The sequence below is a fragment of the Alosa pseudoharengus genome, unplaced genomic scaffold (assembly GCF_046254945.1).
Source record: "Alosa pseudoharengus isolate Yale_2024_CS ecotype anadromous, Long Island Sound unplaced genomic scaffold, YU_APseudo_1.1 YU_APseudo_1.1_scf_12, whole genome shotgun sequence".
Lineage (NCBI taxonomy): Eukaryota > Metazoa > Chordata > Actinopteri > Clupeiformes > Clupeidae > Alosa > Alosa pseudoharengus.
This window is the reverse complement of record NW_027468587.1, coordinates 4,823,350-4,838,286: the sequence shown is the minus strand read 5'-3', so window position 1 is coordinate 4,838,286 and position 14,937 is coordinate 4,823,350. Positions and strand designations below refer to the sequence as shown.

Sequence of the window (14,937 nt, the reverse complement as noted above, 5' to 3'; positions counted from 1 at the left end):
ACATAAATAAGAAGTACTTTCCATTGATAATGCTCTGTAAGTCTGTATGAACTACAATCATATGTCATTTAAAAGCCTTTTCTATGGGAAAGAAGGCGGGAAGAGAGGTGTTCGCATGAGTGACCCTCGACAAAACCAATAGTAGACTTTTAAAATGACTCGCCCTCATTACATCACTGGAACGTTCTGGCTTTGGACCAATCGCTGAGTTAGGTTTCTGTTGAGCGCACGTTTGTAGCGCTATAGTAAATAAACCGACTGGATGGAAAGTGAGTCAGCTTACATTAGCCAACAATTTTGAATCCCATTTGTTTAAGTCACCTGTCACTGAATCTGCTGGACTTGTCCTTAGACGGTCTATTTTGTAGCAGCTTTCAATAAGCATTTCCTCATCGCAGTACTGGTTGTTGTTAAAGACATCAGGCGACTGCTTGCTACAAAGCCAGCCAGCCAGCTAGCAGGACAGATTCGTAGCTAGCTAGGATAGGATAACGGCATTTTCCCCAGGATTGTGGCAGAATTATCAAGTAAGTTAAGTTACACTATGACTTGATGCTGAGTGATTTATAAGGATAGTTTCATCTTTAGCGCTTAAATAGACTAACTGAAACCTCTTAATATTTATATAGCATTTTGCTAACGCTGTGAAGCTAACCATCCTTTGCTAACTTAACGTTAGCTGACTAACGTTAGCTCGATCAGTTATTGATAACGTTAAATTACTTCATTTTATTCCTTAGAAGTGACGTGTTGAGACTGTCGTGTGTTAACTTAAAGTTGGCTTGTAAATGCACCTTATTGAATAGACATAAACATACTACGAGTCTTACATCATATGTATCAACGAACCAGCTAGCTGCTACACCTCTCCGTACATTTCTCAATGAATTAAGTAGAAGCTAGCTATTAGCCATCACATTAGTGACGAATAACAGGCTAGTTACATTTGGCATATAGACTATCTTGTTATGTCTGTATACATATTTTACTAATGTAACTAACATTAGCTATTGCAGACAGGTAGTATTGTTTGCTCATCTCTGTGGCAAATGCCACCTGCTTCATTACGAGAAACAAAGCTGAAAATCAACTGTCAAGTCACCCAGCTAGCACAAGCAAGCTAGCTAGGCACCATAGACCAGACCCGACTGCTCGTAGGAGCCCTCCATCCAGCCACGGATCTGCATGTGCAGTCTGGAACCTCAGTGATACTTCATCTAAGCTGCAAACCGACTCCATCAAAATGTCAGAGTTCAGTAAAGAAGTAGTGGACTTGGTGTGGGGCAGACCGAACAGCAGCGGGATGTCACCATCCCTCTTTAGGAGATGGACCCAGGGTAAGTCGTCTGTGTGTGGATGTGAGGTCACACCAACATCTTGTCTAAAAGCACTTGCATAGTTTTCACTATATCTTGCTGGAAGTGTGATTTCATGTACTATGCTGCGGTAGTGACCAGTGAATATGTTCCTCTGTAGGTTTCGTTTTCAGCGAAACGGAGCCCACAGCTTTGGAGCAATTTGAAGGTGGACCTTGCGCAATTATTGTACCTGTGCAGGTGAGTGTGCCAACTTTGCCTGCCAGCCTCCGGGTATTTTCACGATCAGGGTAAGCGCTCGACATCATCCCCATACATGTCTGTGTACTGCAGAATATACGATTATGTTGGAGAACTGTATGTTATTAATTACAATACTTACCAGCACCTAGTAGATAATCGAACAAAATAAGTGCAAATGTCATTTGCATTCTCAAATACCACTATACTATAACTATACCACTTTAGCACGTCTTATTCACAGAACTGTAACAATGGGCAGGAAACTGGACCACACCAGGACGTTCTGTAATATGTTACAATTGCGATGTCCAAAAAAGCACAAAATTATCATAATTGTAATGGAGATGGTGGGTATTTGAAGTATAGGCCAAAGTTCAGAAATATTGCAGACCTAGTTGAAGGTTAGCAGAGAAAATACTTCAAACCAAGTAACAGACTACCAACAAAATTTACTGATACAAGTTGGACTTCGGCTTCAGTTTTGGACTTGTTAATAATGTAGTGTTTAACTTGAGATGTTAAACACTACATTATTAGTTAAAATAATACTTTCAAATAAAGTTGAAAAGCCTACATAAGCATAACAATACTAGTAATGATAATGAGGGTATTAAATATCAACGATGAAAATAATTAGTTTTCAAAACATAAACATACAAACCATACAAACAAAGAGAATTAATTAATTAAATGCAAAGTGAACAGACCAGATGAGTCAACATATCCCCAATGACCATCCATTAACACTAAGGAGTCACAGAGGAAAAGAGTCTTGACCGTGACTCCTTAGCATTAATGGATGGTCGACACAGTGGTAGAGAGGTGACATTATGTTGGATCATGGAATTTTTTTTTTTCAACTCCCAACACATTTTTCCTAAATATGCTACACAGTATACATGATGCAACTTACTTAGCCAGTCTTGCATAAATAATGTTAGCCCAAGGAACAATAATAAACACTACAAATATTTTATATAGCCTATAATATTTAACCTTATACTCATGGCAAAACACAGTCTACGTAGTCTAAGTGTTTCCAACCCTTGTATTGTAATGGACTTTTGAAATCATTGGTCCAGCAGCCTAACTAATCACGTTGATCGGGAATTTCCCTCGTTACTTCCTATTTTGATAAAGCAAACTGATGATAAACCGCATCGGTAGACAGGAAACAATGTATTTACTAGGGCTGTCAAAATAACTGATTAATTTCGATTAATTAATTTGAGAAAAAATTACTGATTAAAAAAATTAGTGCAGATTAATCGATTCCGTATGACCTTTGACCCCAAGCCGTTCTAGTCAGTAAAAATTAGACTGTAAAATGAAGGAGAGAGAAGAAAACGTGCTGCCTGGATCATTGATTGGAACATTTACTTTTAAAAAATGGCCTGATGGTGTTGATAAAAAATAAAGTGTTGAAAATAAAGTCCTCTGCAATGTCTGCAGCAAGGAATTTGCATATCACCGGAGTTCATAAATTCTATAGTCGCACATCAATGCAAAGAAATAAGTGTTGACATTGAGGGGAGTGTTAATTTATTTTCATTGTGTCCCCCAGGTTATATCTGTGGCATGAAATGCCTTGTATGTGAAAAAAAAAAAACTTCTTCCCGAAGCACTTTTGAATTTATTTCCTCAGCATATTAGGGCATATCATAGATTATTATGGCAATTATTTGAACAGTAAAAATAATAATAAAAGATTGTTTGAACATTAATGTCAGTAATACTGATTAATCAATGATTCATTTGAATTTAAATATTTAAAATACTTTCACAGCAAAAATTATATATGCGATTAATTTAGATTAATTAATCACAGAGTATGTAATTAATTCAATTTTTTTTTTTATCGATTGACAGCCCTAGTATTTACCTTTGCTGTATAAATGTACACATTCTTCCGACTGCAATTTCTTGATGTTTGCAGGCGTTACTACTACCATTTACTACTGCCACTTTCGATTTCGAAACTATCGTCATCCCCTCTCATCGCTGATTGGCCCGCCAGCCTGGTGGTTGAGGGAAATGTAAGCGCATTGAGAGGAGCCAGACTGTATCTCAGTGAGATGAGAATGAGCTGAGATGCAGGCGGCCGGGGCCAGACTACTCCAACACACCTAGAACATTGGAAGTATTCAACCCCGTTTCCAAAAAAGTTGACGCTGTGTAAAATGTAAATAAAAACAGAATGCTATGATTTGCAAATCATAGTCTATATACAGTCTATAAACATTTGGGAACTGAGGAGACCAGTTGCTGGCGTTTTGAGAATGAAAAGTTGTTGTATTCTTGCCCGATATAGGATTTCAGCTGCTTGACAGTCTGGGGTTTTGTAATTCCTCCACATCATTACTTCTGAGAGACTGCCTCTCTGGGATGCTCTTATACCCAGTCATGGTAGTTAACCTAATAAGTTGTATTCTTGTTAGCATTACATAACTTTTCCAGCCATGTGTTGCCCCGTCCCAACTTTTTTTGAGATGTGTTGCTGACATCAAATTCAAAATGAGTGATTCATGAAATATTTAAATTTGTCAGTCTCAACATTTGATGGCTGTTGGCTGTCATACTTGCCACTAAGTTTATGAGATTTGCCGATTGTGAAGTTAAGTAAAGTTCACTGATACTTAGCAGGTGCTTTTAGTCCAAGCGACACCGAATCGCAACAGCGGGTTTCGGGAATTAAACCCAGCTCGAATGCTCGAATGTCAGGTGGTGACATCACTGCTGCTCCCTTTCTCCTTTTATCTACATTTTACACAGCCTTACCACTTTTTTTGAAAACGAGATTGTACATATCTGAGGATTGAAATTGTAATCCTTTAATAGATACACAAAAGAAAAAAACACATAAATAATGGTATCTCAAGAAGGTTTCATTTTTTTAGGGCTGGTGAAACAAAGCGCTTACCCTGATTGTGAAACTACCCATGAGTGAGTTCTATACTTGCTCTAGTCTAAATCATTACCCTTGACATGCGTCATTTGAAGACGTGGGGTGGGACAAAATATCGATACTGCAATATATCGTATAACTTTATCAATACGCTACCGCCAAGTATCAATATTTTTTCTAAAATATTTAATTCTATTTTTCATATTCAAAACAGACTTAACCGCCAGTTTGACTTACTAGATTCACTCTATCCTCGTGGTGGGGTTTATTAAATGAATGAGGGTAATCCTCTACACATGGTCAAATTATTTTCAATAAGCTAGAACTGTGCACTTTATACACTGTTTCAATATACCTAATAACATTGATTGATATAGCTGTTGGAATTGATTCCAGTTTATAAATATTTTTTTAAGAATTCTGTTTGATGGATTCATCTCAGTATCTCCTTTCAGTGTATTGATGGTTTTGATTGTCTAAAAGCATCTTTGCTTTTCAGGCATTCCTGCTGAAAAACATGCTGTTCAATTTTGAGAACTCAAACTGGAGAGAGCTCTCAGGTAAGTAGCAATCTTTCCACTCACACAACTACGGCTATCAACAATGCACAACACATCTGGCCACCTCAACCTGCAGTGCATGCCTTATGTAGCCTTGTCATCGGAAGACAGAGTGATGATCATTGTAATGCTGATGCCTACTCATGGTTCATGACTAGACAGTAAGACTGTCATCATAGATGTGCATAGCGGTGTATCCGTGACTCAACTGGCTGGGGCACCTGCACCGTACGCTGGTGACCCGGGTTCGATTCCCGCCCCGTGGTCCTTTCTGGATCCCACCCAGACTCTCTCTCCCACTCGCTTCCTGTCATTCTCCACTATCCTATCGAATTAAAGGCATAAAAAGCCCCAAAAAATATATACTAAAAAAAAAAAAAGAATCCCTTTGAACATACTGATAAAAGAGTATTGTGTTAATATCAATGCATAGATTTGAATATGTCCTTTTCTGCCTAATAATCTGCCACAAGTTAGGAGCCATGTCATCCCCTGGCACTGTGCAGCTGGTGCCACTATTGCCTGCACTATAAAGTGACACTATGGCTGACGATAAATAGGCAGTGTTGATGACCACTGCTATGTCATGCTGATCGATATAAAAGGGGGACTCATTTGCATTGCCAAATGACAGCAAAGTACTGTGGACCATTGAGGGCTGTTGCTTTAGTTTGGAATGTCTGCGACGTGTCTTTAAATCTTTGCTTACTATGCTCTTTTATGTCAAGGCTGCTAACAAACTGAATAGGATCTCTAAATTATACATCTCTCTCTCTCTCTCTCTCTCCTTCTCCCTCTCCACCTTTTCATCTCTCCTCTCTTTTCTCTGTCTGTTCCCATGCCCTGTGTCTTCATGCCCATGTTGTCTTCATGCCCATGTTGTCTTCATGCCCATGTTGTCTTTATGCCCATGTTGTCTTCATGCCTTATGTTCTGCCCCCCCTTCTTAGATGAGCAGCAGAAGTCTCTGCTGTGCACCACGCTGAGCGAGCTGCTGGAGTCAGCGTGCCAGAACCCGAGCCACACCTTCAGCCTGGCCGTGTGGACGCGCATTGGCAAGGACGCGGACGAGCCGGGCGACGTGCCCGCAGACATCGCCGACGGGCAGCCGCACGCCACGCAGGCGGAGAACGCCGCCCCCACGGGGCTCAGACCGCAGCAGCCGGAGCCAGCGCCCAGCCAGTCCGCAGAGCAGCAGCTGCCCAGTGAGTGCAGCGCGCTTGTGTTCACACACACACACGCACGCATGCACACGCATGCACACGCACACACACATGCACACACACACACACTTGCACACACACACATACGCACGCGCACGCGCACGCACACGCACACACACACACACACACACACGCACACACACACACACACACATACACATGTAGCTCTTGGTGTTTTTGAACATACGGCAGCTTTGCTATTGATAAGACAGTGACAAAGTAGGCAGTGAAAACTTTCCAAATGCTCATTTTTCTAAATATTACATTTGTAAATAATTGTTCATCACTCTTAATCACATTGATCCAATAGTATTGCACATACAGTACATGCATACATATGTAGTGATGACTTTTTATGTGTTATGCTGTGCTGTCAGTTCAGTAGTTCATTTGCTGGTTGGTCAGTGGAACTGAAAAATGTTGGCAGATTTTTTGACTGCAGCAACAATGATTGAGTGCATGATTGTGTTCTCCTGGCAAACTAACGTGCCCAGGCTAATCTGTAGACTGATATGTAGTGCCTTGAATCAGTGTTCTCTAATACATGTACCATGTGTGTGTTATCTGATGCCCTGTGTTTGCGTGAGTAGCTGCATTGGCTGCTGAAGATCTTGGCTTTGAGCGATTTCACTCCCTGATTCAGTAAGTTTATAGACCTAACCCTGTTCCTCATTAATTACTGTGTAATAAAGTAGTAATAACAGTAGACCTCATCATAAGATGTAATTATGGTATTAGTTCCACAAAATATTGAATGTAAAGTCATTTATACCCCACTTAAAATGCAATGGTTTATTGTCACGTAAGCTGTTATGGTATTTGAATATGCTTTCATACAGGGGAATCAAATGTCCTTTCTTATGGATTGCAGTCGTATAGAGTAGAGAAAATGAACAGACCAAAAACATTCTTTAGTGTTCTTTACTGAATACATTCATGACATTGACTACCTCGAATCTGAGATGGATTTCACATGTTTGACGGTGCCTTTGAGAGTGCTGCAATTCAGCTTACTTTAAGGACATACATGCATGCATGATTGGGTTATTGCATCTTGTATTTTGATGTTGAAAAAAATAATATGCCATGGATTAGTGCATAAAGCACTGCAGAGCATTTGCTTGTTGATGCTTAATTGGTACTAATATACCTCTGTTTTTTAATATAATCACGTGTGTGTGTGTGTGTGTGTGTGTGTGTGTGCGCGTGTGTGTGCCTGTGTGTACTTTCTCAGCAAGCGCACATTAAACTCCGTGTGTGAGCTGCGAGAGGCTGTGTTGTCCCTCTACGACAGCTGGAGGAACAAATTTGGAGTTCTGCTCTTCCTCTATTCAGTCATCCTCACTAAAGTAAGTGTCTATATGACCGTCATCCTCACTAAATATGACCGTCATCCTCACTAAATATGACCGTCATCCTCATTAAATATGACCGACATCCTCACTAAAGTAAGTGTCTATATGACAGTCCTCCTCACTAAAGTAAGGTCTATATGACCCGTCATCCTCACTAAATATGACCGTCATCCTCACTAAAGTAAGTGTCTATATGACCGTCATCCTAACTAAATATGATCGTCATCCTCACTAAATATGACCGTCATCCTCACTAAAGTAAGTGTCTATATGACAGTCATCCTCACTAAAGTAAGTGTCTATATGACAGTCATCCTCACTAAATATGACCGTCATCCTCACTAAAGTAAGTGTCTATATGACCGTCATCCTAACTAAATATGACCGTCATCCTCACTAAATATGACCGTCATCCTCACTAAAGTAAGTGTCTATATGACAGTCATCCTCACTAAAGTAAGTGTCTATATGACAGTCATCCTCACTAAATATGACCGTCATCCTCACTAAATATGACCGTCATCCTCACTAAAGTAAGTGTCTATATGACAGTCATCCTCACTAAATATGACCGTCATCCTCACTAAATATGACCGTCATCCTCACTGAAGTAAGTGTCTATATGACAGTCATCCTCACTAAAGTAAGTGTCTGTATGACAGTCATCCTCACTGTGCTCTGTTTTAACCTGAACTTGTCTGTTCTGTCCCATGATCTTGTCCCTCTGTTGTATTGTGGCCTATGGTTGACTGTTTTGTATGCCAGTGAGTGAAAGAAGAATGTCTATTCTCTAGTGTCGTTTGTGTGTTACTTCTCTATGTTGACACCGCCTTTTTGCCTTTTCCTGTCTCCGTGTGTGTGTGTGTGTGTGTGTGTAGGGGATAGAGAACATCCGGAATGAGATTGAAGACACTACTGAGCCGCTCATAGACCCGGTATATGGCCATGGCAGGTAAGAGACAGCATGGAGACCAGTTATTTACAGCCTCTGAGTAAACATTTCATCCAATAAAAGAGATTTGTTTGAATCGGATGAAGGTGTGGTTTGAACACATTAACCATTTTTTTTGTCTATGTCCCTCCCTGCAGTCAGAGCTTGATCAACCTCCTGGTGTCGGGTCGTGCTGTGTCAAACGTATGGGATGGTGACCGGGAGTGCTCTGGAATGAGTGAGATTGTTTAACATTTTCTTTATGTAGAGGATGCATTGATTCTTGTTTTTGTTTTGTTTTGTTTTGTTTTGTTTTGAATGGTATGCTGGCATGCCACTAGAGGACAGTGTTGTTCCACCCCAAGTGAATCCAACCATCAGTGCATATCATACAGCACACATTGAACTGAACCTCAGGGAGGGTTTATGATACACTTTAAGTCAGCGTTTCTCAAACTGTGGGTCGCGGAGACATGCCAGGTGGGGCGCGAACTGACGTGAAAAACAGGAGTTTTTTTTATTTATTTTTGTATCTGTAGCCTGGGCCCAGGTAGCACCCAATGCGCAATGGACGCACTGTGTTATTCACAGGGAAGCGCTCGTGTCAAGGCAGCTTAGTTAGTCCTGACCGACCTACATGAGATTTTGAACGTTGTTGTGAGAGTGGTGAGTTTCATCAAAACCCGGCCCTTAAAATCGCGTCTATTCTCCGCACTTTGCGAAGAGATGGTAGCTGACCAAAAGGCTGTACTGTTTCACAGCGAGGCAAGGTGGCTTTCCCGAGGTAAAGTGCTGTCGCGCGTGTTTGAGCTCCGAGTCGCCTCTTCTTGGAGGAAGAGCGCATGTTTGAATCTGCAAGCACGTTTACTAATGAACATTTCTTGACGAAGCTGGCCTATCTTAGCGATATATTTCATATATCTTAGCGATACATTTGAGTTAAATATCCAGTTACAAGGCAAAGACAAGCACCTACCTCACCTAGCAAATAAGATTACTGCATTCACCAAAAAAACTGTATGGGACAAGCACCTCGATCGCGACAGTATTATGCCTTTGAGATTTCTGAGCGAAATCGCTGAAACGTCTGATTGGGAGGCACTCTTGTGATCCCATGTATTAAACAGTAGGCCTACATCACATCCCTGCAAAGTTTATTTCAAAAATATTTCCCAACCAGCAGTGCTCAGTATGACTGGATTATGGATCCATTTAATGCAGCATGTTGGTATTTCATTGAATATATTGTACAATGCTGTAAAATGGCCTATACTTCCTAATATGTTGCTGGAAAACAGAAATATGTGTGTTATGTATTTATTTATTATTATATCTGCAGCACCAGCTGATTTTAACTCTGTTGAAGAGGATATATTTAGAACTTGTCATTATTTCAATAAATTTGACAATTTTAAGCTTGACCTACCACTTTCTTAGAGCGATGAGGGACAGGTGGGGCTCGAGAATGCCCCCTTGATCAAAGTGGGAAATAAAAGAAAAAGTTTGAGAACCACTGATCTAGTTTGTTAACTACCACAGTCACGAGTTGGGTCGCGATAGTCTGTCATTTTTAAAAAGTGGGTCCCCAGAAACAAAGTTTGAGAAACACTGCTTTAAGTCCAGATGTAAACTTACACTACATAGGGCCTCTTTAAGCCAGACCTGAGATACTTAGTCTCTTCCTGATTTGGTATTTATTAAAATCGTACCAAATAATTCAAGTTAACCATGACGAAAAGTGTCCTAAATTTCCACATATCTATATGGTCACAAACTTCTATAAATGAATGTGGTTATATATTGTAATTGCCGGGTGAACTTTGAACCAAATTACTCATTTCAATCTCGCAGCAAACTATTTTCCTGATTTAAATTACTGAACAGCTTCTTAAGAGTACTAGAATTATTTTGAAACCCTCGGACTGCAGCAGTCTAAGGTTGCCTTCACACTTGGTCCATTTAATTGGACCGAACCCGAGTGCAATTACCCCCCAGCCCCCCCAGCCCTGAGCCAGCTGGTTTCTGTTCACATCACAGTTTTGTTTACAGACCCGGGCCCGTTTATGTCATAAACACTAGTTTATATTTATCAATATTGTTTGACAACGTCGCAACAACGACAGTGTATATCCTTGTTTTAGAACAGATAGCATTCAAACTGCGCCGGAGTTCTAGCGAACCGTACCCCAGACCACTGTTTTCTGACGGAATCTGGTCCGGTCCCGGGCCCACACCTGGGTTCGGTAGACTGTTCACATTAGCAAAAATAACCGAAACCTAGGGAGCGGACCGCGCCCTTAAACCAATAATAATCCTCCATTGACACTGTTTAAAAAACAGTCATTTTTATTAGTGTTCAATCTGATACAGTGATTCTGTTTCATTCTGACACATGGCTGCTGTGTTTCATTTAGACATATGGCAATGTAAGGTTTACATCACATAACAGGAGAACCCAAGGACAACCCAACCCTTTCATGTGTTGAACACAGTACAATGAGGAGTACAAGGCCACCTTAAAGAAATATCAGTATGATCAAAACAGGACCAGTAGAATGTTCTTAAGGGAGTTTAACTGAATCTTTCTGTGTGTGTGTGTGTGTGTGTGTGTGTGTGTGTGTGTGTGTGTGCGTGTGTTTCAGAGCTGAAAGGGATAAATGAACAGGCCACAGTAGGATTTCTCACACTCATGGAGTCGCTGAGGTACTGCAAGGTAAGAAAGTAATGCGTGCACACACACCCTCTCCTACACTGACAAACAGCATGCATGCACACACACCCTCTCCTACACTCACAAACAGCATGCATGCACACACTCACAAACAGCATGCATGCACACACACACTCTTCTACACTCACAAACAGCATGCATGCACACACACACTCTTCTACACTCACAAACAGCATGCATGCACACACACACTCTTCTACACTCACAAACAGCATGCATGCACACACACACTCTTCTACACTCACAAACAGCAACAACCAGGCACAAATGCATCATATATATATTTGGGCAAAAACCCATTTTCCCATGTTTATTCTTAAGACGGTCTCATAAAACGTAATACTTCAAACTCTCTATCTCTCTTCCTTTCTCTTTCTCTCTCTCTCTTTCTGACACACACACACACACACTCACATCCACAGGACAGCGCTCTGGCTGCTACCAATGTGTAAATAAATATTTGGTCTCAATGCCTCGGTTAACACATTAACCGAGATAACAGATCTCTCCCACACAAACACAAGTCGTTCCCACACATTAGCTTGGTGTGTTTGCAGAGCACCTAAGCTATTTGGGATGTAAACAAGGGTTAAGGAAACGCTTCCACAAAGTTTAGAGAGAGAGAGAGAGAGAGAGAGAGGGGAGAACTGGACGGGTGAAGAGGAAAATCAGTTCTAAAGTAGGGGCTCTGAGGCTAGGGGTTACTCAGCCATCCAAAAGTTTACCATTGTGGACAGAACCACAATTTCAGACTGCAGCTGCCGCTGTTTGTGCTGATGGATGTTGGCGTTTGCTTCTACAGTCAAGATGCTCTGTGTGCTTACTGCTTCCATGCTAATTTATATACCTCTGGTGTATGGAGCGCCTCGGACATAATGAATCAGAGCTGTTAGTGGCTGTGGTGCGTGCCGTGATGGGGCAGATTTGGCAGTGGTTGGGCCTGTGGTTTTTGGCTTGGTTGTTCAGGGGAAATGAGATCTGTGCCATTTCCGTGTCAAGAGGACTTGGTCAACAGCCACACACAAATACACACACACACACACACACGCACCCGCACAAGCACATAAATCCGATCCCATAATGGCCTTTGACATTGTAGTATGCCTGTCTGACCTCTGTCAAAGTAGGAAAAGACACACACACACACACACTATGCTTATATGCCAGCTTGAATACAGTGTTCTTTGTGCACAGCCAGCTGCCAGCACCTTACAATACACCCACCCAGCACACACCACACACATATTCAACAACAATACTAGAATATGATACATGTCTGTCACAAGTATTAGCATGCATGTCTCTCTCTTTCTGGCTTTACATGAATGTAAAAGCACTGTTTCTTCACTGTGAAGTCCAGTAACATTATAGGGATGTGTTTATTATGCATGCCTCAATGAGAGTGAATAATGGTGTTTCTGTTGGGAGCGAACCCCCTCAACCTGAGCTCTGAAGATGAGGGGAGTGTGGGATGTTGAGTGAGAAGATGGGGAGAGAGAGAGAGGGGGGGGGGCAAGGAAGGACAAGGAGAAAGTGTAGCAGGAGGAGAGGAAGATGAGTGGAAAGTGTAGCAGGAGGAGAGGAAGATGAGTGGAAAGTGTAGCAGGAGGAGAGGAAGACGAGTGGAAAGTGTAGCAGGAGGAGAGGAAGACGAGTGGAAAGTGTAGCAGGAGGAGAGGAAGATGAGTGGAAAGTGTAGCAGGAGGAGAGGAAGATGAGTGGAAAGTGTAGCAGGAGGAGAGGAAGAGAGGAAGACGAGTGGAAAGTGTAGCAGGAGGAGAGGAAGATGAGTGGAAAGTGTAGCAGGAGGAGAGGAAGAGAGGAAGATGAGTGGAAAGTGTAGCAGGAGGAGAGGAAGATGAGTGGAAAGTGTAGCAGGAGGAGAGGAAGAGAGGAAGATGAGTGGAAAGTGTAGCAGGAGGAGAGGAAGACGAGTGGAAAGTGTAGCAGGAGGAGAGGAAGACGAGTGGAAAGTGTAGCAGGAGGAGAGGAAGATGAGTGGAAAGTGTAGCAGGAGGAGAGGAAGACGAGTGGAAAGAAGGATGAGGACACAAATGGAGATGAAGAAAGGGAAAGAGGGGGTATAGGGGTACATAGGGTGGGAAAGAGGGGGTATAGGGGTACATAGGGTGGGAAAGAGGGGTACATAGGGTGGGAAAGAGGGGGTATAGGGGTACATAGGGTGGGAAAGAGGGGGAGCTGATGAAAGATGAAAAGAAGGATTTGGAACCTTGTACTTGGAATCCATTCTGCCAAACTGGAAACATCTTATATGGCTTCTGAGTGAGAGCAATCATCTGCACACATGTGCATTCTGTCTTTTGCACACACACAAACACACACACATGTGCATTCTCTCTTTTGCACACACACACACACACACACATGTGCATTCTCTCTTTTGCACACACACACACACACACACACACACACACACATGTGCATTCTCTCTTTTGCACACACACACACACACACACACACATGTGCATTCTCTCTTTTGCACACAAACACACACACATGTGCATTCTCTCTTTTGCATACAAACACACACACATGAAGACTATTACTACAGACTGATCCATCATCAATCCAGATGCATTCTGAGGTAGTGGAACATTTATTCCTACAGCTTCATCAATCCTGACCTCCTCTTTCTCTTAGTGTGTGTGTGTGTTTGTGTTTGTGTGTGTGTGTGTGTGTGTGTGTGTGTGTGTGTGTGTGTGTGTGTGTGTGTGTGTGTGTGTGTGTGTGTGTGTGTGTGTGTGTGTGTGTGTGACATGTATATCTACAGCATCTTTGTGCGAGTGATTTTGGCTGTCTCATGAGCATGGATTCAATCCAGTCAATTTTGGTCATTTTTGCTGACTCATGAATACTAAATGCTGAGTAGAGGTCCAGGTGAGTGTAGGTGCTGTGCGCAGGGACATTCCTTTCACTCAGATTCAAAGGCCAACTGGCCCATTGACTGTATATGAAATTCATTTTTCTGAAATGTGTTTGTGTGTGTGCAAAGTTTAGTCTTATTTGCAGCCTAAATCCATTTGAAGTGTTGTGCAACCACTGGCAAGCTTGTGTGGGTTGGAGTAGGGAACTGCCTCAGCCCTTTTGTGTTTGCCAAAGAATATTTCCCCGAGCACATCACTCTCAATACACTATTGTCCCACTTAATCACTATTAGACCAGTAGTGTTTGCCCGAATACATTGCTGAAGGAGAACTCATTCATGAATTACCGAAGGACTGTCAGCATATCTTGGCAAAAAAGCTCTCTTTGTGGTAGCAGCAGTTCACTGCTACTTGCTCGCTGTGGTGTTAAGCACTGTGATGTTGAGGGCTGCAGAGACAGTGTCTGTGTTCTGTGGATGGATAGTGAGTGAGTGGGGATTTGAAATGTGAGATGAAGACATCTCTTTGGTTGTTAGGAGGATAAATTTGGTTGTTGCTGTGTGTTCTTGACCTGCAAGAGTTTGGTTGTTGTTATGCGATATTGACGGGTATGAGTTTGGTTGTCGCTGTGCGTTGTTGACAGGTGTGGCTTTGGTTGTCGGGGTATGTTATTAACTGGTATGAGTTTGCTTGTTGCTGTAAGTTTGATCTGTTTTTATTCTTTATATGTTATGTGAGTGTATAAGTATAAGTATACTCTTTTGATCCCGTGAGGGAAATTTGGTCTC

General features: G+C 41.8%; 1 protein-coding gene across 3 annotated transcripts in view; it reads left to right on the top strand.

Moving 5' to 3' along the window:
- Nucleotides 1-220: 220 nt before the first annotated feature.
- Nucleotides 221-14,937, top strand: part of mindy3 (MINDY lysine 48 deubiquitinase 3) — a 34,784-nt gene continuing 20,067 nt past the window's right edge. The window contains exons 1-10 of one of the 3 annotated variants that reach the window (XM_076279839.1): nucleotides 221-527; nucleotides 1,017-1,337; nucleotides 1,477-1,556; nucleotides 4,964-5,024; nucleotides 5,975-6,229; nucleotides 6,838-6,889; nucleotides 7,482-7,596; nucleotides 8,481-8,554; nucleotides 8,692-8,771; nucleotides 11,176-11,246. In XM_076279839.1, the coding sequence (XP_076135954.1) occupies nucleotides 1,244-1,337; nucleotides 1,477-1,556; nucleotides 4,964-5,024; nucleotides 5,975-6,229; nucleotides 6,838-6,889; nucleotides 7,482-7,596; nucleotides 8,481-8,554; nucleotides 8,692-8,771; nucleotides 11,176-11,246 (882 nt within the window). In that variant the 5' untranslated portion in view covers nucleotides 221-527; nucleotides 1,017-1,243. Of the gene's footprint in view, nucleotides 528-1,007; nucleotides 1,338-1,476; nucleotides 1,557-3,356; nucleotides 3,596-4,963; nucleotides 5,025-5,974; nucleotides 6,230-6,837; nucleotides 6,890-7,481; nucleotides 7,597-8,480; nucleotides 8,555-8,691; nucleotides 8,772-11,175; nucleotides 11,247-14,937 lie in introns of those variants that run through there. The other 2 variants (XM_076279840.1, XM_076279841.1) reach the window with 2 other exon arrangements.